At 46.4% G+C, this 26091-nt stretch overlaps 2 protein-coding genes across 5 annotated transcripts in view; one reads left to right on the forward strand and one right to left on the reverse strand.

Moving 5' to 3' along the window:
* The window catches only part of itga11b (integrin, alpha 11b), a 120000-nt gene that overhangs the window by 76024 nt on the left and 17885 nt on the right, over positions 1-26091 (reverse strand). The gene's annotated exons all lie outside the window — the stretch shown is intronic.
* The window catches only part of coro2bb (coronin, actin binding protein, 2Bb), a 43967-nt gene that overhangs the window by 3346 nt on the left and 14530 nt on the right, over positions 1-26091 (forward strand). The window contains exons 1-2 of one of the 2 annotated variants that reach the window (XM_064312336.1): positions 21573-21652; positions 24065-24265. In XM_064312336.1, coding sequence (XP_064168406.1) covers positions 24065-24265 — 201 coding nt within the window. In that variant the 5' untranslated portion in view covers positions 21573-21652. Of the gene's footprint in view, positions 1-21572; positions 21653-24064; positions 24266-26091 lie in introns of those variants that run through there. The other variant, XM_064312335.1, reaches the window with a different exon arrangement.

A 26091-nucleotide genomic window follows, 5' to 3' on the forward strand; every position in this document is an offset into this window, starting at 1 on the left:
TCTGCTGGCCAGCACAAGCACAGACCAATAAATGCAAGGCTCTCTGCTACACCACCGTCGCCCACGGCAACCCTGCGGGAACCCTGAGCAGAAGCTGAGTTTCTGCGACTCAGGGGGGGGCGGAAATAAGAGACGCGTCCCAAGGGCTCGTGGCTGAGCAGGACGCTGTCCCTTCCAGAGGTCGGAGGTCCCGTCCCATTAAGCCAAGCCAAGCCTCCCCCGTCAGAGTGACCATGAGAGCATTGGGTTCTGTTCTGCTTGAAATGCAGACCGACGGCCAAAGCAGCAGGCACACTTATGAAAGGAGCGTCGCCCTGCATGGGAGAGCGCCACAGGCAAGCGGGGAGCACGATGCAGACTCCATATTAAACACCAGCCATACTGCTCTTCTGCCTCTGCCCTCGGGGACACGGCATAAAGCAGCCCTCGTGTGTGTGGGATCTGAGCTGAACCAGCTGAAGCAGAGCAGTGTTTATTTTAACGGAGCGATATGGCTGTGCAATGATTAAGAAGTGTTCAGCAAAAAGGACCAAAGTATATGTGTGTGTGTGTGTGTCTTTTCGAGGAATGGTGTGCTTGTGCTTGTGTGTATGGCTGTGTATGTGTTTGTGTCTGTGTGTCTGCATGTGCATGCATGCATGTGAGTGTGTGTGGCATTGTGAAGCGCCATTGTGAAGCCCTGCTGCAGAGTAGGGGATGGTACTGCAGAGTAGGAGGTAGTACTGCAGAGCAGGGGGTAGTACTGCAGAGTAGGGGGTAGTACTGCAGAGTATGGGGTAGTACTGCAGAGTAGGGGATAGTACTGCAGAGTAGGGGATGGTACTGCAGAGTAGGGGTAGTACTGCAGAGTAGGGGTAGTACTGTAGAGCAGGGGGTAGTTCTGCAGAGTAGGGGGTAGTACTGCAGAGCAGTGGGTAGTTCTGCAGAGTATGGGGTAGTACTGCAGAGTAGGGGTAGTATCTGCAGAGTAGGGGTGGTACTGCAGAGTAGGATGGTACTGCAGAGTAGGGGTAGTACTGCAGAGTAGGGATGGTACTGCAGAGTAGGCTAGTACGAGAGTAGGGTGTACTGCAGAGTAGGGTGTCTGCAGTGGGTAGTTCTGCAGAGTATGGGGTAGTACTGCAGAGTAGGGGGTAGTACAGCAGAGTAGGGGATGGTACTGCAGAGTAGGGGGTAGCACTGCAGTGATGGTGGCTGTCATTGTCTCTGCCTTCATTCATTATTCCAATAGACAGCAGCTGTAAGAAGCCCCTGGGGACCAGAGCCCTGACCCCCCCTCAAGGGAGTCCCTTTAGTTAACCTCTGAACCTCTCTCCCTGAGGAGCTTGTTACTGCAGGAACACACACACACACACACGTGAAACCTCCTTTCAATAGCAACAGATGACCACTGAATGCAATGAGAAAGATGAATAATAAAAACAGCGGTGGGAGTCAAATCAGGAGAGGGGTAGCAGTCAACACATGGATACAGGAGCTGTCTAAGCAAGGATTTTCACAGGGTCAGCAGCAGCACTTGTCCTAGTTTCCATGGTATCAACTTCCTGTATGACATATACCAGACTTTCTGAAAAATCCGGCTTTTAACTAGGTTTTATGCAAAGAGGCAATGGCCATGTTGTAGACATGGTTCAGTTTGGGACTGCAGTATGATAGGTAAGGAGCTGGTCTTGTAACCTAAAGGCCGCAGGTTAGATTCTCAGATCAGCATGTAGGTGGGCGGGGCTGGCTGTCTGCATCCAACCCAACTCTGGGAAAGGGCTGTAGGGCCTAAAGTTTGACTGGACCACCCTACCATACCTGACCAGTACAGAGACATTGCAAAAAATCTATCGTAAATAACCAAAACAAACATAATACTAAAGCTACATGGTATATGCACAAATGGCTCCGGTTGTGAAGTTTCATCACCAGTGGATTATGTGATAAATGTCACTCCACGTGAATAAGGGAACATGGATTGTGACTATGCTGAGTGACTTGTTTCCTTCTAGGAATAAAAACTCATATGGAGAGTGACTGAGGCTATTGGCTACAGTGTTCATATACTTCTGATGCATCACTATATAGAGGCAGATGCATTAAACCTGCACATCCAGTGCAATCCTAGCAACCCAGAGTCCGAATGTCCAAATGAACCCACTACTGAGGGATGCCAGCTCTGAACAAATGAGAGATTAAGATTTCTTTTTTCACACTTTATTATTAAAGGGTGAATAAAAAGCTGTATGGAAACCACAAAAATGCATTCATCCTCCTGAAAGGACATTCATAGGAGATGAGATCACTGCCTGCTGCCTGTCTGAGAATCAGCTCACAGCAGTGTGTGTGTGTGTGTGTTTCTGTGTGGATGTGTGTGTGAGTGTGTTTGTGTGTTTTTGTGTGGATGTGTGTGTGTGCTGCTGTGCTATATATGGTATTTTTACCAGCACTACTGTAATCCATGATCCAAAATTTCATTGTAAGATTACAGTCATCCATTCAAGCATGACTATCGACTCATTCTTTTCTCCAGACTTCAAGCCCAGAACGTAGTATCATCGCATGGCAGAAATGAGAGAGCGAAGTGGGGGGGGGGACCCAAAGGAAAAGAGAAAAAGAGAACGTGTCAGTTATAAATATCGGCGCACGGAGAAAAGGAACAGAGAGGAGAGTGGCACTCTAATCGGCCGTCTGCTACGACGGGACCGCTTCCTCCTCGGGCACAGATTCCGTGCCGGTGTTGTCATGGAGAGAGTGTGTCACCGCTCTGTGCCGCGCGCGGCGTGGTGAATGGGCGCATTGATGGCGGGATGCCGCCGCGGGTTTCTCGCCGAGTGTGTGCGCCGGCCTCCCACTCCTGAGACTCCTGGGCACCTCCCTCAGCACAGCGCTCCTGACAAACTGACCACGCAGCAGAGGGGCAATCACCCCTCGGCTGGGCAGGGCGGGCGGGGGCGCTGGTCCGCGCTACGAGGGTGGTGCCATGTGCAGGGGCGGTTATTGGGGGCTGGGGGTGTTAAGTGGGCGACTCTCAGGGAGGATCTGAGGGCCCCAGAAGATGAGGGCGATGCCTCTATTCGTGAGAATCATACCACTGTTACGCAATCACAATGTTGCAGCCTGCTGGAAATCTCCAAATGGAGGAAGAGCAGGGGAGCTCTGCGGGGATTCATTCAGTCCCATTTAAAAGACAGCACATTAGCAGGTACTGTGAGCAACTGAAGAACAGCAACTGACTGATAAATGGAAAATAAAACCCTGAGCTACTCTCAGCAGAGCACATAAAGACTTTGTTGGTCTGATTTTAGCCTGCAGGCCTTTTAATAAGAGGTCCAATACCAGGTTTACTCTTCTGTAGCCTGAAGGGCCAACAACAAGATAACAAGGATGGTCAATATCCTAAGACTATTTTACACCAATTTGCTCAGAGTTACTGAAGTCAAGGCAATTAATGATAGGGCGTACCGATTCAGACGGCCAATCGGAATTAGAATTCATGGAATAGAGATAAAGTATCTGGTTTCAGTAACGTACTGTCCATCTTAAAATCAAGGGGTCAGAAACTGTTTTCAGCCTACCAGGGAAGCAACAGATTGAGTCATGGATTTGGTGAAACCTGCTCCCACCCACCTGCCGGTCTACGCCCTCTTACCGGAATCACATAAGTAAATGACACTGGGCGCGCTGGGTCCAGTAAAATAGGCTTTCTGTCTCCTGGCTACATGAGTTATGCACGAGGACAGCCCCTCAGACCAGCTCTGCTGAACTCATTTCCAGAGCGTTACTCCTGTTCTTTGGGAGCAGGGGGGAGCGATGGCTCAGGTCTGGGAATATGCCTCTCTCCTGCTCTAGATTTATTAAAATGTCAGGGGTTCACAGGTTGTGGCCGTACAGGAAAAGTTCCATTAAAGCCACATCAAGAGAAACGATTTATGTGGCAAGAGGGGGAGATAAGGGGGTAACGTATCGTTGGTCAAGCAGGAAGAGCAGAGCCCCACGCAGAATTAACAAAAGGAAGAGAAACCCACTGGGGTGTCTTAAGTCTTCATCTCTGGAAACAGATTCTCAGATAACATTGGGGGAGAGGAGTCTGTTCCATTTAGATTGTTGGCCAAAATGCTTCTCATAGGCAAATGTCTACATACATCTGATTGAATCCAGACACACAGTCCTATCTTAGGGTATGATATTTGCCAAAGCTAATAAATGGCACCCACGCATACATCCACATAGCCCTGTGCACTGCCAGGGCTCCCTTATTCTGTCTTACTATTGGAGCTGATTGCATAGCGAGACTGCAGCCTGACATCGATCACCAAGGGGAAGCGTGATGTCATAATCACAGACGTCCCGCCCCCTGTGAGTCATATATCGAGTAGGCCTAAGCAGCAGAGGCACTGTGCTGCGTTGTGTAACCAGGATGTGAGGTCACTCAGAGATGAGCACCTTGTGAAAGCTGAGGGAGAGGGGGAAGTGTCGGGGGTCCAATGGGAGGGGGAGTGAGTGAGGGGCAGAGAGAGAGTGTGTGTGTGCTGGGGGAGGGGAGGGCTGGGGAGTACCGGTGGTAGCTCTGAGTGGGGGTGAGGGGTTGACAGTGGCTCTCGGAATCTGGCACAGGTAGCAGTTCCGCCCACGCAGCTCTCCTGTGCAGAAGAGCAGGAATTCACTCGGTTTTCAGCTGCCATCTGTTTCAGCGCACTCTCTTTACCATGTAAATTCTGCCTTTATATGGGTGGCTGGGCTCTCCGCAATCTGTGTGCCACTCAAGACTAGATCTGCCTAAATTACATACTGTATGCCAAATGCGATCAGTGCCTTCACTTCAGCAATAATGATAACTCTCCCATGGCAGAAAAATATAGGGGCTGCCTTAAAATGCACACAGGCCGCAATTCCGACGACATGTCCACATTGCGCACACGCTATAGCCCGTATCCTGCAGCGTGTCACATCTGTGTCTATTGTGCATTGTTCCGGAGCAGCTGTGTGTGTATGGGGCCTGTGTGTAGGCTGCTCTCCCACACACAGTGCGCCTCTCTGTGCGTCCCAGGAAGAGCTGACAGATTCTCTTTCTCGGGGCATCCCGATGGCGAATCACTCGGTCACAGACACGGCTTGTGGGGACGGTTTGCTGTCGTGCGCTCTCTGAGGCCCGACTCTCGCCGTGTAATCCAGTTACGGGAAAGTGTGTCCGCAGCACAAAGCAGGGGTCTTTAGCCCCCCATCTCTGTCTCTCACTTTCTCTGCCTTTCTGTTTAAAGTGTCAAAATGCCGTAAGCCGTGCTTTAAAAGCCTCCGTAATTAATATCAAAACATTTAAGGTAAAACTACAGCCCAAAATATAAACTGTGTAAAATAGGTTAAAAAGCATGTAAAGCATGTATTCACTCACACGCACCTATCCTGCAACCCAGCACACTATCCAGATATGAGATATTACCTTAGGAAAACAGAATAGATTAAAAAAAAAGAAATGGGAAGGTCCTCCACCAATCTGAAAGGTTATCCTTGGGGCAGTATAAATCTATACTATCTTCCATGAAGACAAACGATCTCTCAGCTATAAATACATAAGCTTCTTAAAGAGCAGTACTGTCGAGCAGCAGGCCCCAGCTTTAGAGCGATATCATTTAGAATGGCTGACACAGCTCCGTTTCCTGCTGCGTTTGGGCACGCTTCCTAGAAGTGGCAGAGTCAGCCTGTGGGTAAACACGATTGTTCCCTAATATTCTCCTCTCCGCTCCTCTGGGGTGCACTGCGGATGAGGAGTATAAAAGGATAGAGCTGTTTACTCCAGCGTTATTGTCTCGCCCTCGCGAGTGGATGATCTGATAAGCACCATGTTAATATTGAGCTTTTAGTTACGTCTCATTTGAACCGATACGCTCAGCAGATGAGGTTTGAGAGCGATGCCCCCACCCTCTCCCCGGACCTGCGGTCTACCCACATTAGCACAGTGCCTTCTGACAGTATGTCTAAGGGGGGAAATATGAAAATGAGAGCGAGCGAGCGAGCGAGCTACGAGAGCTATAATTGCGAACCCCTGGCTATGAACACATTCAGCTACTCTCACTGTTTAATGTCCGCTGGGGTTACTCGGCCTTTAAACAGATTAGAGTGCTGGAAATGCCTTATACTGCCTCTTGTGAAAACCATCAATACAATTGCCTGCACAGAACTTCCCAATGAATATGGCCATCTGCGATCGCCATATCCCTATGGCAACACAGTGGGGATGTCGGTTTCAAAACTCTCAGCACAATTAAATCAAGATTTGACTGAGAGCTTCAGAAATATTTGCCTTTCACTTGTTAAAATGCACAGTGCCTTTCATGTATGAATCAACACTATACGCTAAGAAATATGAACATTAATTTGGCACACGAGAAATTAAGTTTACTGATAACAAGGCAAATACTGTCACGGGCCTGTGCATGACTAAGAAGACAATGTACTTACCAAGTATATCATACACATTAAAGCATATTTCCTCCGCATACACTTTATAATTGAGAATCAAAATAATCCACAACAGTTGATGAGTGAGAATACTCATTCTGCTTGATCCAGACTTTAGTCACCACATTAATTTATTTTGAAGGTTATGTAACCATTCATTTAATTACTGTACCATTGCTATTCTGCTTTGTTTCTGTGAAACTGAGCCCATTCTAACCAAAACATTCCCTTCCCAGCCCTCTAATTAGAAACACATTTTCAGGCTTTTCTTAATTTTTTCCCTAATCTGGAACGGCGTCCAAAATCACGGAAAAACAACTAAAGCGCTGCGGTAATCTGGTAGGCTGATATGAAGATTAAGGCACTTCACATAAAGAAAAACAAACCGCGGTCGGAGACGCACAAGCATACCGCTCTTACGCTTGCGCAATTTCATCGGCCTTCTCTCCCAGTGTTATTGTTTTTCAAGGGGAAATACAATCAATATAAACTTTCAGATAGGAGCCAGCTGAGAAGCATATGGTCCTGCATTCCAGTGCAGAATTCCTTGGCCCTTCTCTAGCTGCGGTCGCGGATGTGTTCGCCACGGGTCTCTGCGCCAACTCCTTTATTTTCTCAGAGAACTTTTTTTGGACAGAAGAGAGACAGATCAGCCAAAGGAGACATTCCACCCCCAAGATAAAAGTCATCTTGTGATAGATTTATATACAATCCAAGTGTCAGTTTTTCATTTTGAGATGAGTTGGGCAATAGTTAAATGCAAATATTTGAACTCATAATTTCAAAATCATTGCTAGCCAGTTAATACGGCAAGCTTTCATTAGAAATGAGCATCTGCTCTGGCAATGAATTTGTACTTAGTCATGCACAGTAGTATCACTTCTACTTTGTGTAGGGGCATTCCACCTGGAAAATGGAAATGAGGGAGTTCATTTTTTCGCATGGATTAATTCTTTTCTTTTTTTTTGTTTCACTCAAGAATCCAAGGTCCCTGTTCCCAAGGGCCTAGGTCATGACAGACATATCAAAATGATATGTCTATCAGGTCACTGTTAACTCCTGCTTTCTTTGAGGCTGTATAATTGTGATTCTCCCCCTCATCTATTCACTGCATTTTTCCTATAACAGAGCCTACTCAAAATTCATTCAAATAAATAGCAGAATGATTAGACTCTAAAGGCAGTTCAGAAAAGACCTATTGATACAAATGACCTCTCACTAGCTACTAGTAATAATATCCATTGGTTTTAGTGAGGATTCTGTCCTGATTTAAAAAAAGAAAACCTATCATCTCACTATACTCCTTCTGTCCAGACGGTGTGTAAAAACCCATCATCTCCTAATAAAGAATTGGGCACAATTAGGCTTTCATCTTGTCAAACATTTAATAAACAACTATTCTTAAATATCTATCCCTGGGATGAAAATATGGATTCCTTGAAAATCAATTTTGCTAAGTCGGAGTGTAGGGATCCAAGGAATCAACATTGTGTCAGATGCATGTACAGTAACTTATCAGCTGTCAATATATCTGGATAAAGACCCATCACTGCAGTAGGATCCTAAGAGGTGTGTGTATATGTGAGTGTGTGTGTGTGTGTGTGTGTGAGAGAGAGAGAGAGATGTGCAGCAGCTCAGACAGGCCTGCAGGCTCAGACAGACAGGGAGCCAGGTGCAGCTCGGTGTGACTGGTTGCACTTGATCCTGTGCAACAAAGGGGAAAAAAGAATGAAGCCATCTGCAGGGACAGGGTGGCAAACCAGCAATTCCAAAAAAAACAAATTCAACTCTGGCAGGAAAAAGACATGTAGTTTTGGAGAAGAGCTGATTGCGGAGAGTTAGACCACTCTGACACCCTGACTCTTGATCAGTTATCATAAGCGGAAAAACACAAGCAGTGCCAGGCCTGCCTGTTCGCAGCATTTCATCTTGCCAGCCTGGCATGCATATTACTGGTGTGATTAAACTGTTTGTGCTGTAGCAGTGAAGACTCCGTTTCAGACTCAGTATCAGTCATTTCGAATGTTTCAGCGCGACAGCCAGAGACTGATCAAAAACGACTGCGCTTACAACACAACCTGGAGACAAGCGATTACAGGCACTTAGACAACAGCAGCTGAGGGAAAGAACAGCCTGGACAGAACAGGTGCTGGAGGAAAAGGGAGGGAAAATATGGCAGTTGTGTAAGAATTACTATTTCAGGAACGAAAGGCCAGATTTAAAACTCCACCCGAGAGATTAATGAAAATAGGGCCCCAGTCACATGACTGGGGCCGAAAGTAGGACAGATCAGGGAAGTGTGAAAGAACAATTGACAGGTTGATGAGGAGAGGCTCAATGCAATCGCTCATGATTGGCTCAGATTCTGCGTATATGGTGTTCTACATAGCAAAGGACCAACAAATAGACACAGCAGTGAACAGACACAGCTCTCTGCCACTGTGAATGGATTTGTGTCACACTGTTCATAAATATACCTTTGATAAAACATACATCATCATAATATGCCAAATAAATGTAATGTAATATCTCATCTTTGGAAACCCATTCCCCCCCTGGATAAAAGGCTACCCAAATAGACTAGAAATTAAGAAATGGGTGAAATTCACTGTGCAGTAAAATGAGTAGAAAAAAATGCAGTAGAAAAAACAACTAAAATGTGGAAGCATTTACAAAAAAAATTTAATAGACACAAGGTTTCACGAAATGCACATTTTCAAAAGAAAGAGCTCTTCACCTCCAACAACAGATGAATAATGTAATGTTTTCATTTTGCGAATTTAGCCATGTTTTAAAAACCCGTTTGGAAGCGTCGGCTCCTTAACCGTGAGCGTGGGCGTGGAGATGGCTCTCCTCTGCGTCTGACAGAATGCCTCCCCCTCAGTGCACAGCAGAAGTGAACAAAGTGCTGTCATAATGACAGAGCTCCTCCGACTGCATTAGGATGATGGCTACTCTGGCAGCTTCTGTAAGACACAAGGACTGGAATTCTAAGGGACTAAGAGGACTCTGGGTTTTAGTATTCTAGCAGAGGGACTAAGAGGACTCTGGGTGTCGGTATTCTAGCAGAGGGACTAAGAGGACTCTGGGTGTTAGTATTCTAGCAGAGGGACTAAGAGGACTCTGGGTGTTAGTATTCTAGCAGAGGGACTAAGAGGACTCTGGGTGTTGGTATTCTAGCAGAGGGACTAAGAGGACTCTGGGTGTTAGTATTCTAGCAGAGGGAATAAGAGGACTCTGGGTGTTAGTACTCTAGCAGAGGGAATAAGAGGACTCTGGGTGTTGGTATTCTAGCAGAGGGACTAAGAGGACTCTGGGTGTTAGTACTCTAGCAGAGGGAATAAGAGGACTCTGGGTGTTGGTATTCTAGCAGAGGGACTAAGAGGACTCCGGGTGTTAGTACTCTAGCAGAGGGAATAAGAGGACTCTGGGTGTTAATATTCTAGCAGAGGGACTAAGAGGACTCTGGGTGTTAGTATTCTAGCAGAGGGACTAAGAGGACTCTGGGTGTTAGTATTCTAGCAGAGGGACTAAGGACTCTGGGTGAACAGGGACAGAGAATAAAGGGATTAGATTACTGTGGAAAAAGCAGGGGCCTAATATGATATAGTGAAACGTGATGTCAGAGCGAAGGGACATAAATCTCATCAGCAGGCTGGGTAATTGCATTAGGAGATGACAGCCCGGTCTGTCTTCAGCAGGGCTCTGGGTCTCGCTCCTTTCAAGGTTTGAGGATGAGATTTATCCGGGTGCACGTATCTGGATATGAAGGAAAATGTCATGAGGTGGCATCACTTGCACACGTATGATTGAAGCATGTACAGCACCTGTCCCTCCTGTAAATTGAAAACTGCCCAGAGGACAGGGGAGTCGTTTCTCTGAGGTGAGGAAATGGAGGTAGGGAGTGGCAGATGGATGGTGTCCCCAGACAGATGGAGCGGGGCTGGGCCAGCCTTTGGCCGACGCAGCCCCCTTCCTTCTCCAGTGTGCGCATGCAGCGAGCGCCAGGCTGAGCAGGGATGCCTGGCAACCAGACTCCCGTACCTCCCACCTGTCATCAGCCCCTCCCCCAAACCCACCGAGGGCTGCTTCAAAGACTGCTTCAAATGTCCTGTCCTGTTCAGAAACTACCTTTATGGAGTCATATAAAAAGCACTGGAAGAGTTTTTTAAGGCCAGGTACAAGCTAACATGGATCTCACATAGCCCCACATGCAACATATTCATTACAGCTGAACTGTGTGTTATGGAGCACTGTTATTATCACATCACTTCATGTTAAGCTAAACTCCCATTGAGAGAGAGTGGAGCTGCAGACTAAAGAAGTCAGTAATGACAGTAGTGTCGCATCAAGTGTCAGAGCTGCACTGAGAGAGGAAGAGTAAGCACTGGTACATGCCGGTAGGAATGTACTGTTTGAGTTCATTGTATTTTAGGGATGGAGGCGGGCTTGTAAACGACATAATTAGACTCAGTGACACTTTTGGCCAGAAAGCAACTGTGAATCACATCGCATATAAAACGGGCCCTTCGGTGTGGTGAGCTGTCTGGCACAGCGATGGGTCGTCCGTGCACAGCAACCCGCCTGCGTCTCTCGCTTGAGCCACTGTGCAGACAGCGCTCAGCTCAGCCCAAATCACCTCTGGCTGCATGCGGCAAACAGTTAGCTCCCAGCTCAGTTTCTGACTGCGTAAACACAATAAACCTCATTTACAGTTGGCCGTAAACAAGCACAATGCTAATAGAAAGCTGGCACCTGGCTAGCTGCTCACACAAGATCAGCCAAATGTTCATACAGTGTGCAGCTGAATATGGAATGCAGCTCTGTAATTAATTAGCATTTTATGGTCTGTTTTGTTGTTTCTTCATTTAATCAAGCCAATATTTTATAAACTAGGGAAACAGATGCAGCTGGAAAAATGTTTTTAAGGTGAGTGTGTGTGAGTGCGTGTGTGTGTGTATGTATATATAAGACAGAGAAATCGCTGAGTCACAATCTGGCACCTTCTGTTCTGTTTCTGAAAAGACCCCACCCGCTCTCCTCACACTCTCCGTTAGCAACCATGACCCCTCCCCCCGGCACCCCACCCACCCCCCCGTAGCCCCATTAGCCCATCTGTTATCTCTGCTCATTCCTTACCCAGGCTGCTAATTGCTTCAACCAACCAAAGACGTTTGAGTATAACAAAGAGTGGCTGCTCTCTCAGGTCACCCACCATTCAATCACCTCATCAACACTTAAGTGTCAGACCGAGAAGACGAGGGAGGAGGGAGTGATATGCTTTTCTTATGACTTATTTTATAAAACCATTTTGTCGTTTTGATGTGTGCACATGAAAAAAGGGAGTATAAATTCTGACAATAACCAGCACCTTAATAAATCAGTCGTTTTTACTTTCTGAGACCATGCATGAATGACACACATATCCAATAGGTGATGGACCTTTGTAAAAAATTTGAATTAAAGCACCTTTTCATAGTTACTCTGACATATTTAAAATACATTTTGACCGCAAAGGAGCATAAATACTACATTAACAACAAAGTCCCTTAGAATCTGAAGGAAATAGGAAGTGGACTGTTGTAAAAACATGAAGACGAGAGAGGGGAGCAGGATGAGGGATGTTAACGTAGTTGAAGCCTCTCCTTCCCTGACCTCTGACCTCCACGTGCAGCATATACAATAAAGAGAGCCCCATTGTAGCTGCGCAGGCGTGTCCGTTAGGAAGCCATGACCCCAACACCAAGCTAGAGCCATTATCCAGTCATGTCAGCTGTCTCATCACATACATCCTCCTCAGCACAAGGAAATTAATGGAAAAAAAACAAAAAACAGGGCTTCTGTTACCTCAGTCTACAGAACTAACAATAACCTGATAAGACTAGAGACTCTCGACAAAGCTGTGAATATCTGTGCATGTAAAATTAAAAATGTATCACCAGTACTTAACAGTCCTGTGCAATTACAAATGTTTAATAATACATTGTACTTCCTTAAAAATACAACATTAATTTCAGTTCAAGATTCAGTACAGCTATTATGATCATTTACAGCTATTATGTACAGAATGAGAAATTCCATTCAGGGTTACAATCATGCAGCTGCTATGTTAGAGAATGTACTACCATTTCAGTTCTTCCCATTGAGTTTCCAGTGTCTGACCGCCCTAGCCTCCTCCTTCATAGCGCATTTACAGACTGACTAATATATTAATATCACCAGTGAGCTACCGACAATATATATTTTAATGATGCATAGTACAGTTATTAATAATTTATTGAACATTTAGAACTGCACCACATTCTAAGGTGCTGCCAAAAGACCATTCTATATTCTAGTTGAAGAGAGCAAGCAATGTGACTTCATAGCTTCCCACTGAGAGGAATCCTTTACTTTCTCAAGGCTCAACACCAGAGACTGCTTACATCCTATTCTGCACTGCAAGTAACAAGTTATTTTTTACTACCAAATAACAGGATATTTTAGGACTGGTAAGCTTTAAGACACTCACCATTCACATGATACTGAAGACTAAAGAGACAGTTTACAAAATTACATTTCTCTTCACAAATGCCCCCATGAGCTGCTGCCTCTTTGTTGGTGAAACAGTGTCTTTTAGACACCAATTCCCATAGTGGGCCTGTTCCACCTGCCAGAGGAGCTTCAGTGTTTTATTAAAGCCTGGCTGTCTGCTGAGCGAAGTCTGTCTCCCGGACAACAGTGTCTCAGTCAGCCAGATCGCATCGATTCCCCCTAACGCCGAAGGCCTCCTCAGCCTGCTCCTGCTCCGGCCCTGTGTGTGAGCAGACCCCCCTACGGCCTGTTCCCGCTCAGCCCGTCTCTGTGCACCCCAGGACAGGGGGGCAAAGGAGTGACAAAGGAGTCTGCATCACTGAAACATAGTAATTCACAACCTTCTAGCGCTTCAGAGTTATACACCTAATTATCTGTGTAAAAATGCATCTTTCATTGAACTCTTGTTTTTAAGCGTGTTTAAGCTGAGACATATGGAGTGATTACTATCCAATTAACATGTTCATTTGGAGGGGAGGTTCGGGGGGAGTATAGGAAGTCTGGGCTTGAAACAATTGCTTATCACTAAGGCAGTTTACATCTCTCTTTTGTCTGTAGAAGACAGACACAATGAGCATATAGAAGGCCAGCTCAGCACATTGTACTGGGTAAGGATATGCCCTTGGTGACTCCATATCCTGTACAAACAATGCTTTGCTCTGCACCTGTGTGTGTGTGTGTGTGTGTGCGTGCGCGCTCATGCAAATGAGTGTGTATGTCCTTGTATTTCATTCTGACCTGAACAGTTGGAAATGGTACAGCCAGACAACCAATATGCTTTTATAATAAATTAAAAATCATATAAATAAATAAAATGTTCTGTTGCTTCAATTTCTTGCATGCATAGCCCTTGTGAAGGTCACTGATTTATTGTAGGGACATTGTGACTGTGTGTACAGTGATTGCTTTGCTGTACTAGGGGTATTGTGAATATTGCTATTAGAATGAATATTCCTCTGACCTGCTGGTTTGTATGCATAAAAAAGGGTGGGGATTAAGATTTCATTAAAGATGTACAATAGAGTAATCTTACAGTACACACAATGCATCAGAATGCCAAACCTTTTGAGCATCATTGTGCTGATAAACACAAAACGGGAAAAAACATACAGAATTGCAGCATTTTTTCCGTTATGGCATTAAATAAATTTATCGCATAAGCCTTCTTAATACAGTAGACTGAAAATGTAGATAGCATGCACCTCAGTAAACCCTCATTAAGAGCACCGGCATAATCGTGCCCTGATTGCAAACCACTTGAGTCGCACAACCGGGTCCAGGGGACATACTCCTGCAGGAAGCTAGCTTGGTTGCTGATAACTATCAACGTGCAGCCAACTGTCAATTTGTATATTGTGTGCGGGCTTGTAAGAAATCTTTGAATGTATAAATAGCCAGCTGGCAAGCTGAGCAAGATTACCTTGTTAGCTGGTTCTATGCCTAGTAGCTGTGATTCAAAATCAAATAATAAATTTGGGGTAGCTATCGAGTTTTACTGTTAGCTAGTTAGCCAGTAATATGCTTCTCAACACTGGCATATTTATGCTGACTAGCCAGTGAGGTAATGTTACCATGGTAATAGCAGTGTTTTCCTAGAGCAGAGCTGAGGGACCACGCCCTCACCGAGCCCGCCGCGCAGCAGGCAGCATTAGCAGCCCCTAGGCAGAGGCACAGCACTGCTGTGATTGGCTCCACAGGGTGGGGCACACATACGTCCGCACTGGCGGTCATGCAGCAAACATCTAAAAAACATGCATACAGCCACACACCACTTGCTGATGCAATCCAGCCATGTGACAGCTTGTAAAATTTGAGCCTATGCGGTACCTCTTAATCACTCATTGGGGGCTGTCGACGCTCGTGAAATTATTTCCTAAAAGTCTGGGCTGGGCTGAGCCACAGCAACCTGCGTTTTGCTGTAGTAAGAAAGTTTTCTGTGAACGTTCGTCCCTTGTGAGCTGCCATAACAGTGCATGCTGGGCTGGCCTTCCTTCTCTGTCAGTGCTCTACGTTCCCAAACAAAGCCAAACAAAGCCAAGCACAGCTGTGGCTTGACTGCGCTGTCCGGCTATTGAGCTGCACACCTGATTGAGCTGGAACTAGAACACAGGCCAGAACTCAAGCACACATAATAGCCCTTGTGCGTTTGCAGATAATTGTGTGCACTGAGAGTTAGGTGCTTACGAGCTGTAATAATTGATCCTACAAGGACCTATGAGGTGTGATTTGTCAAGTCAGACCTTTATGGTCATGACTGTGCTCTGGGCTCAATGAAAATGGAATGACTTATTATGAATTTAGTGCAGAATAATCGGCCTTGAGACTGACATGAGCTCAGAATGGTTAGATGTAGCATTGTCTCACCACCTCAAAATCAACCGAGAATAAAAGAACATTTGTGTTTTCTATACAGCTAAATAAGATCCTCTTCTGCTGAGCTTGTTTCTGGCCTTGAAAGCTCACATATTGTTATAGCAGTGCCTTTTTTTATAGCTTTCGTTTAAATTGTGTGTAAAAGATTAACTATTGGCACTTACTGGCAATTTACTGTAACCTTGGTTTCGTATAGAAGAGCAGAATTAAACAGTTCTATCCTGATATAAATGATTTAGTAAATAACATGAAGACTATATTAACTCGCCTTGTAAATTAACTTGCGGCCATGTATCAGACAGTTCTGTTTACTTCCTGTAATGTCTCCAGGCTAGTCTTCGCTCACAGCACATAGTCATAGGCCCCCAGCGCTCGCCCCCTCACTCAAAGCTTGCACTTTCACAGACCCACCAATACACTCCAGTGGTTCCTGCAAACCTATTTGTGGTGTGCTGGGACTAATATCTGATATCACCGAGACTAAAAGTCAAGAAAAAAACGTATATTTGATCATTATAGCTGCTCATATCTGATATAATCCTTAAAACGAAAATTCAACCGCGACATGAGGTGGTTAAGAAGCAACATTGGGATTAATGTTACAAATGAGAAGCAAGTGCACCCAAGAACAGAAACATTGGCAGTATTTGTGCAAATCACTGGACCCTGCATTGTCCTTAAATATATTGTTTGGAAAATAGCTAGTCAGCTATTATTGCTAGCTAGCCAGTGAGCACTGGGATCTAGTTTGCCAGGTAAAGGTGAAAAATCCCCCAAACTTACCCACATTGTGCTTGGTCAGCTGCTACCAAACCAGTTAGCCCCCTCTCCCCCCTCCTCGCCTCCCAGCTAGCACATTTAAAGACTATATATTCCCCTGCCGGAAATCCAGCACTCATTTGCTTTAGTAAATTATCATAAATTCATACCACTGTACTTGTGCTAGACTCTATACAGGACCAAGTCTCACTGATAGCCCATATAGGGTGAGTACTGAGGATGTTGCAGTTTGTGTGTAAGAAATAGTCAAGATATCTTCCTTCCATGCTAATTCAGGCACATGCTCAAACAGCATTGAGACATCATTACAAGTACAAGAAAAGCGCAATCTGCTTGAAAAACCGCCTTTGCAGTCTGTTTAACCACACATTGAAAGTCTCTGCGGCTCAATTCCTCCTGCTGTGTATTGCGATTTGTAACTGCTGAGGTCACAAGAATATAAGTTCCCCCTCTCCCACAACACCCCCGGAACATCTGTAGGGTATGTGTGGCTTTTGCCCCAATTTCAATTAAAAAACTGCAGTTCTCATGGGAAAACAGAACAAAATAGATTGCGCGTGACATCTCTTCAGAAACGAATGTATTGTACCAGTGGCCCATTTGGACCGGATATCTAGTTTTCATCAAAGATTAATCAGCCATAGTAATTGCTGGGGAATTTAGAGAGGCCAAATATTCTCTCATGTGGTGTTGCGAGATCTCCCAGGCCGTGCATTTTTTGCATGCGCTGTCTGCCTAACAAACGAGGACTGTTTATGCAGTGTAGTGTCGACCCTGAAGACTAGAGCAGACAGTGTGGACCACATGCTAATGCCCTTTTTTTGGCCATTGTGCTAAGTTCTTTGGCATCTTGTTCTCTGCCCCTACCCATACCATACAGACAGACAGACAGAGGTTCCATTATACAGAATTAAACTGTCCCTGTGAAATTGACCTCATGGTTGCAGACAGGGGTGAGGGTAGGGGGAGGGGGGCTGGGGCCTGGGGCCTGGGGCAGGGGGCAGTGAGAGGCAGGGCTGTTGCCAAAATGATCAGCAGGGGACTGCAGCACTGTCTTATTTTGAGATTCTGGTGAATGCGGTCGGAACTGACTCCACACTTGCACAGCCTGGGAGGACTCACTGGAGAAAGCTTCCGTCACAGGTTCACAAAGACCCCCCCCAAATCCACCCCCCGCAGACTCAACGATGAGCCAGACAGCAGCCCAGTGACTTCCATTCAGGCCTTTGTCTCCTGACCCCCCCCGAACCCCCTGTCCCCCAGCGCCGTGAAATACCCTCTTCCTCCGGAGGACCCAGCGCGAGTTTGGGGCGGTCATTTCTGGCACTGTGAACCGTGCAGACTGCCCACCCGACACAGGCTGAACAGCCACTGCTACCCCCCAGGGACCGTGAGCAATGCTCAATGAGAAACTTCCGGGTTTTGAGTTTTTTGGCTGACTGTCCACCGTGGAGCGGGCCAGCGATATGCTGATCAGATGGAATCTTCTGTGGGAGGGGCGCGTGTGGGGGAGGGCGTGTGGGGGGGGGGGAGCGAGTGGGTTCTGACTCTCCAGAATGCGGGGTTCTGTTCCCTCCGAACCGTGACGCAGGACGGGGAGTGCAGGCGGGACCTCCAGCGCCCCGAGGCCGACGCGAGGGCCCCGGGGGCCACGGTTAGTTTGCTCCGCCGTCCCTGACGGCCTCGCCATCAAACCGCCGTGAGCGCTTTCCTACGAGCCCGAAATAAACAAGCCAATGAAAGGCCACAGCGGCGGTGCGGGGAACGCGCAGGGGGACTGCCTCTCCGGGTGAATCTGTGCCTGCAGGCTCGGAGAGGAAAAGTCAATGTTCAGAGCGCGCTCTCTGGAGCCTTCCGCCCCTCCGGCCTCATCTCACACGCGGTGATGCCGACACCAACCAGCGCCGCACTCTCGAGTGTCTGGGCTCTCAGACTCAGACATGTGCCTGAAGCCCAAGTCCTCCCCACAGAACAACCGGGGAGCTAGAAGTCATCCCCCCCACCCCGTCTCGAAAAGCAGACAAGAACCAGGGGAAGAAAGACCCAGACAGTCCTGGGTTTCAGGAAACATCTCAATACAACATGGTTTGTTTCTTGTTTTATTTTGGACCGGATTCAATGCCCTGAAGGATAGTATGAGATCCCTTCCCCCCGATATATTGCACAAACTCCTTCCCTAAAATCTCTCCATCCTGTCTAGCCAGATCTTGTATCTCCTACTCCTACTCTACTCCTCCCCAGAGAGAAGTCGCACAGAACAGACAGGGCCACCATCGTCCTCATTTACACTGTCCCTGAAAAAGTCATTTGAGAAGGGGGTGCGTGAGGTGCAAGTGTCATTATTGTAAAGAAGCAAAATTACTTGCCAACACTGAAATGAATCATTTGGCAAAGCTCACAGGGAGAGGTGTGGAGCCTGAGGCGGCAGACCCAAACACAGCGCGTCCCACAAACGATGCTCACGATGTCTGAACGTACTGGCAGATATTTATTCTTTTTGTTTGGAATCTTAAGGGATATGTTGTTCTTTTGTTTATGTTTATTTTAGGATGCCATATTACAAAGTAAAAGTGCCAGACCTGCGCTGGCTGTGAGTCGGTTTACGACACGCCCCATCTGATATGATACAATTGGTTACAAAAAAAAAGACAAAAAATAATAGCACAGGTTTGACTATTGCTGCCGCTGTGGTCTGACTGAGCAGGGTTGTGGTTTTAAAGAGAGGCAGCACAGAGGCTTGTGAAGTGTCCAGCCACAGGGAGAGTAGGAGCATTAATGGCTCTATGGAGAGATTAGCAGGCACACTGAGAGCACCGGCAGATCAGAGAGAACAGCACGGAACACCTCGCCGCTATGGAAGCACAAGGCTGTAAGGAGCAGGACCAACCGCTGGAATGTAACATGGGTCCGCTAGCATAGCGAAACAGAGAGCCATCTGGGCAGGGGCTGGGCCGAATTTAATCAGGACCCGTTATGTCCCCGTGTTTAATTACAGCCTTCCCTCTACCGGAGCCACCAGGCCGGGACCAACGAGCTCTGTAATTTTACACGCTGGTGGCAGTGTGAGCCTTCATATGAGCCCCCAAAGTTACCAGAGCAGCACTAAATCCCCCAGCACCCAGAGTCCACTGAGAAATGAAGCAGACAAAACAGTTAAAATGGCTGACAGCCACTTGCTTGGGCTGGTACTGTCAAATGATGAGGGCAGACCCTGTAACCTGTCATTACTGTGACCCCTGAAAACACCTGTGCTCAATGCAGAAAGCAGAGGGAGAGGTTATGTAGCAGGGCAAAACCTGAATGAGATTTGCCTGCTGTAGCCATCCATCCACTATATGTCACAATCTCTAGTGTATGCAGGCCCATGATTGGCTTGTTTTAACGTAATGTTAATTTCAAATGACATAACAGTAAAAACAAGCCAATCATGGGCCTGATGAAAAGATCTCACATTGGCCCCCACCTCTTGAGAAAATCCTATGTTCTCATATTTTTTTGAGGGCCGCTGTCAGTCAGGGCCCTTGGAATCATCCTAACTCTCCCCTCACCATATGACGCCATTGGGTAGGGGGCTGGTATTGCTTGGGAAGAGTATGAATCGATCTAACACAAGGGCCAATGGTTATAAGATGAAACCCAGCCAGACCGCTTTATTTAAACCCCGCTTTCTTCAACACTGTGAGTCTGATTGTTTTTCGTTTTAGCCTGACATCCTTTGCATTTCAATGTGAACCTGTGAGGTTATGTTCTGTGTTCTGGTGATTGTAGCTGGGGTGTTATTTCCCAATAGCGCTGATACTGGGAGCCTCAGGAAATGGTCCACTGAGTGCCGCTTTAAGTGTGTGCATTTCTCTGTGACTCTGTGTTTGTGCTTATTCAATGTGCCACATAAATGGATCACTTAAGCATTAGAGAGGAAGAGAACAGGGGGATGGAGCTGGAGAGAGAAGCACAAGGTAGGAAGGATGGGAGGGGGTGAGAGAGTGAGAGCGAAAGCGAGAGAGCGTGGTGGGGGGTTCTGGGTAGGGGCCAGAACTGTCTTGTGACTCCAGGGTAGAAGTGGGAGACCAGGCCTTCGAGACCCAGCGGGTTTTGGGGCCCGCTCAGGCGAGAGACCGAGCAGAAAGGGACTCTCACACCACACATGAATGCAGAGCATGCCCAGAGCTGACCTTTTCCCGCACAACAAAACTCTGTGCCTCCCGGCTGTATCCACTCAACCAGACCACGGAGCTGCAATCGGGTGGTAGCTAGAAGAGCGTTGATAAAAGAGAAATATGTGGTCTGCCAAACTGGAGATTTGCACCATTTTCGCCCCCATAAAAAAACTGATTACCCAGTACTTTGTACAAATCAACCCCCCTGCCCCAGATAGACATGGGAACAAACATTTGTGACCAAACCAGCTGATCGGTCAGCTCACTGGATATCAAAGAATTCTTTGGAGACACAGTAAAGCGATTAATGCCTTTCGCTTCTGCCAGCAGACAAAAAAAAGGAATCCCTCCAGCATAGCAGCCCCCTGTGGCCACACATCACAGCCCTCACTCTCCCGGCTAACAGCTCTGCAGTGCAGACTGCTTCACATGGCAGACCCTAGGCTAAGTATCACAAAAAGTGTGACGGGGAAAAGCCAGAGTGGACAAAATAGCTAGATTTTTGTTTCTTATGAAAAGAAATGGAAATAATAAACCCAAGCCAGAGACTCAGTGAGTGAGTACAATACCCCAAATAAACAGTGGGCCCAGAGAGCGCCCCCTGTGGCTGGAATGAGGTGAGCAGACCCCTGCACTGGATACTGCTACTGAGCTGGGGAATGAGACCCTGAATATATCCTCTTAATGATATAGGAAATGGAGAGGGAGGGAGGGAGGGGGGGAGAGAGAGAGAGAGAGAGAGAAAATAGGATACAGGAGAAATATAGTCAGCATTTTCCTCTACACAAGCTTGCAAATTACTGCAGGTAATAAATCTCCTTATAGCAACAAAGTGGTATGAATATCTTACAGTAATAAAAGTCAGTTGCCACATAACCATAAATCCCATGTTTTTGACATTCATTTTTCCCTGATACTCAGAATAATTTATGAGAATCAAATTAAACATGCATATCCCTTTGGGACTTGCTGTCACAACTCAACTTTTAGGTAATCTACCTTAGATTGAGTGCTTTCAAAACAAACCCAGGGAGGCCATATGCACAAACTTCAGCAGCATGAACAACACATTTCTGTTTATTACTGCGCTATCTCTCTGCTCCATACCAGGGTGTGAAGCTGAGAGAGAAAGATAATACGCATCCTTGTTTGCATTCCAAATAAGTCAGCTAACAGTAGCCCAAGGCCTATGCTGATCCAATGACAAAGCAGTCTGAAGTGAGGGAGGCAGAGAGGAAAAAAAGACGAGCGAGCGAGAGAGCGAGCCGCTGCAGCCCATAGCCACAGGAGCTGGGCTGAGCGCTGGGCCTGCTGCTGCAGCTGCACCGGTGAGTCTGAGGTGTGATCCGGGCTCAGGGTGGGGGGTGGCAGGGAGCAGGGGGCAGTGGGGGGTGCGTGGGGGGGGGGGGGGGGGTTTCCAGAGCGTGAAACAGCCAGACGAGTTTTGGCAGCGCAGGGGGCAGAACACAGGAGGTCCAGACAGATAGGGAAGGAGGGGGACGGGTGACTGTATTGTGAAAGTCGCACCCCTGCTGTGCCTATCTGCAGCTGAAAGGTAAGATTCTGCCTTCAGTAAGACAGCTGAGAGGGGTGCTAATGAGCACGTCCAGTGTCACCTGGCTTTCACTGCCCAACTGGACGGCCGCGCCTAGCACAGATGGGACAGGCAGGACTCCCGCTACAGGATAAGTGATGCAAATAAGAAGCCGGGCAGGGAAGTACCTGGACTTGCAACTCAGAGGCTGCAGATGGAAATCCCACCTGGAAAAGGCACCTAATCCAGATTTATCTGGTTAATAGGTTAATATCTATCTGTACATTAGGATTGCAGCTAAGACGTGCAAGTCACAGTGGATAAGAGGGTCTGCTAAGCTGCCATATGATATGAATGATAATAACTGATAGATACCACTGGAGTGGACAGAGCCAGCGCATGGGGAACTGCAGCAGGCGCTGAAAGGGAACGGCAGCCATGGGAACACAGTTTTCCCAGACTGCACATGAGCAGCATATGAGCAGAATGCCCTTACACAGAGCGTTCAGTGCCAGAGCCTGAGGCTGGCCTCTGCTGATCAACATTCATACTCAAAACAAATGGCCACTGTGTGCAGGGTCAGCTGCATTAGAAACCAGAAGGGCGATATGAGCGGGAGAGGGTCGGCCTGATTTGGTTTGCCGACGGACGGGTGCAGAGCGATCTGATTTCCAGGGCACTTTCAGGGAAGCGCAGTGGTTCTGGCTACAGCATGGCATGATTTCCTCATTGTCCATCACAGGCTTTACATGGGGACAGTGAGCATGTGATGTTTTAAACGAGATCGATGGCATGCCACTTCTTTCCGGTTAATGAAACAAAATGATTGGCTAGAAGCCCCTTGGGGCAGGACTGCTCGGCTTGCTCACCAGGACGCGCCTGGTCACAGCTAAAGGACAATGCCGGCAATGTAACGACGTTTGGGCTTGCGTGCGTCCCCCCCGCTTGCTCAGAAATGCCCTCGGCCAGCACCAAATGGAGTTCTGTGTGATGTCACCCAGTGGGAGTGCACTCGATTAGAATGGTGCGACTGGATTGGCTGTGAACCTTCCTCATCTGGCACCACTTCCTGCCTCACTTCTCGTGTTCTCTCAATAGGGGTCATTGAGTAACAGCCACTGGACTGTTATTTTCTAACCGCAATCACAATGGGCCATTCTGAGAGGAGCAAAGAATTTAACCTCTGTCAATGTGTGCATCTAAAGAGCTGCCTTTGTAATTATGCAACAGACTTAATTAAAGCAAGAAGAGGGCGGGGGGTTGTAGTTTCAAAGTTTTTTTTTTTTTTGATAATTAAGCCAATCAGTTCTATTCCCCATGAAGCACTGGCTTTTGATCTCTTCAGCAGGCTAATGTTTCACTGCAGTTGAGGGAAATCTAAACACGGCTCCTTCTGATCAGGATGAGTTCACAGCTCACTGATGTATGGTGGTGATGAATCACAGCACAGGATGCAGTCTTTTTTTTTAATGCCTTTTCATGACCGAGTTAACACAGATTTAACTTTTATTAACAAGACTCACTCGCTTGACCACTCCCCCTTTCTCACACCCAGTCAGGCAGGGCGCTGAGTTCCCATGACCCACTTCAGCACCAACAGGATGGCGGTGTTCTGGGTTTCAGGAAAAAATACAACAGTGTGGCATTATGGGTGATGGCCCGCTACACTTGGTCCTGCCAACCTTACAGACCAGGCCACATGTGAGCGAGACTATTCTGCTATACAAAAATAATGGGACGGCCAGCTATTTAAAATTTATTAATTATTCAATCTATTATTAAATTTATTCATTAATTAATCCTAAATCAATAAGGTTTGAAGTTCTATGGTGATTATATCTAAAGACAAACCATTGAAATTTGAGAGTTTGTAATACACAGTAGATCTTTTAAAAGTTACGCATCTTGTGGAATCTGAAGGGTGATGAGTCATATATCGATGCCTTGAGAGACCATGAGATGGGTTTTAGATTCCACAATTAAATTCTTTTCCTTATCTACCATATCTTCTCATTTCTTTCTCCCTGTCCACAAGCTGGAATGAGGATCAGGACTTACTGCTGAAGAGCACACCACCATCCCATCATTTCCTTTTCATACATAAATAAAGTCATGTGATGGGTTTGGCAGTCTTCTACACTTAATTCTGTTGGGTTTTGCTGAGCATATTAAAACTAGCTTCCTAATGTTTGTGTTTATCCCACAGATGTCATGGCGTCCGACATACCGAAGCTCAAAGTTTCGAAATGTGTACGGCAAAGTGGGCAGCAGGGAGCACTGCTTCGATGGCATCCCCATCACCAAAAATGTCCATGACAACCACTTCTGTGCTGTTAATGCCAAGTTCCTGGCCATCGTCACAGAGAGTGCCGGTGGAGGGTCCTTCCTCGTCATCCCCATCACCCAGGTAACCAGACAAGTCATGCAGCACCTGCTTCTGTAGTCATGCAATGGCTCACTTTAGCCTCAATAAAGGAAGAGGAAGAATAATCAGTGTTACGCGCACTGAATTTAATATCTGCTTGGCCGAGCATGTACACGGACATAAAATTATTATTCTTAGCCAAACATTTACACCACAGTCAAAAAAGATCACATTTAAGCTTTGAGTCCAGCCAGTATAACGGAATTCCATTAAAACCTTATTTCCATAGAATAGGGATATAACAGCACTATCTGTAATGGAAACTATGAAATGGTAAGCTGCTTTTATGAGCTTGGCCTAGAAATGTAAAAAGTAATACTTTATGCAGACCACTCGGGATCTGTAATAATTCCTGAATAGCTACTTGCTATAGTACACTTCCAGTGACAACTTTCAGGAATACAAAAGTGAATATTGATATGCTGGAAAGTAATGACAAAATTCTCCTTGTGCAGCTATTTCAAAGGACAGCCGACACAGCATATTCTACATAGTGATCATTATCCCTTTCGTGGATTAAATTAATCTCCATGAAAGCCATGAAAAAAAATCCTGATCATGCATGGCAATAAATTATTCACTTTCTGGGACAACTGATTCACAGTCACCCTTTTGTGTTTTTGTTTTGTAAAATGTTGGACATAAAATAGAATACCCTCAGTCCACTGTAGCCTGAATAAAAATACAGATACACAGACATATGGCACCCTATTGCACACGGACAGTCTTTTAGCAAATACACAGACAGTAATCCTATCAGAAATAGGGAGGGCAGCAGCAATTTCTGTGAGTTCCAGACAGAACAAAACAGTTTAATATAAGCATAACAAAACATACTGGACATGGCCTCAGCACCTCCAACACAGCAGGTCATTATTATATCCTATACTGTGTGTATGTTTGTGTGTGTGTATGTGTGTGTGTGTGTGTTTGTGTGTTTGTGTGTACGGGCGTGTGTGTGTGTGTGTGTGTGTGCATGTGTGTGTTTCTGAACCAGTGGGCAGCTATTATTTAATAGCAGTCATCTGTATAATCGATTGGAGTTTAGTGGACATGCACGTACAAAAACAATATGGCTACTTTGAGTGAAGTAGCCCCCCATTTATACAATATAGGTCTAATTATACTTCTTGTATTTCAATGAAGCAGATCCAAGCAGTTATCTTCATGCTAGGAGATAAACACACTACGCTGTCCCTTTAAGACAGAGTTGGCCATAGTGTTTAGATGAGTCCTGACTGTAAAGCCATTTAGCCTGAGTGCAGGGCAAGTCAAAGTATTACCAATGTGCTGCGCGCATTAATCTGGCCTTTAGAGCTGTACACTGGAGCCAGGAGTGCACGAGATAAAACCCTCTGCACTGTGTCACTGAAATCAAAGTGGTGCAGCCTTTGGCTAGCTATTTAATATCAATAGGTCAAATGGGATTATGCAAGCCCTGGCGTACCTTAGCAACGCAAATGAGTTTAGACAGTCAACTAAAATCTAGCAGTAATGTAATGACAAATGAGGTTCCTGCAGCGAAATGCACATTTTCCACAGAACTCCTTATAATTCAAGGTGTGTGTACAGTCTGCCTGGCCAGACGTGGAGGAAATACCCGAGCCACATGTGTGGAAGGAGTACGTCCTAAACATGGAAGCTTTGAATATTTTAAATGCGAGTGCCCCGCCCTACTTTCTCAGTGTGCTTTCTGTGTCAGACTCCAAACAGCGAGAGTTGGCTGTGGCACTATACCAGCATGTCCTAGAGGGAAGCATGGTGTGAAAATAAATGGTCCTTCTGGAAGTAGGATTCTAATTAGGCAA

Source organism: Anguilla rostrata, chromosome 16 (assembly GCF_018555375.3).
Source record: "Anguilla rostrata isolate EN2019 chromosome 16, ASM1855537v3, whole genome shotgun sequence".
In the NCBI taxonomy this organism is placed as follows: domain Eukaryota; kingdom Metazoa; phylum Chordata; class Actinopteri; order Anguilliformes; family Anguillidae; genus Anguilla; species Anguilla rostrata.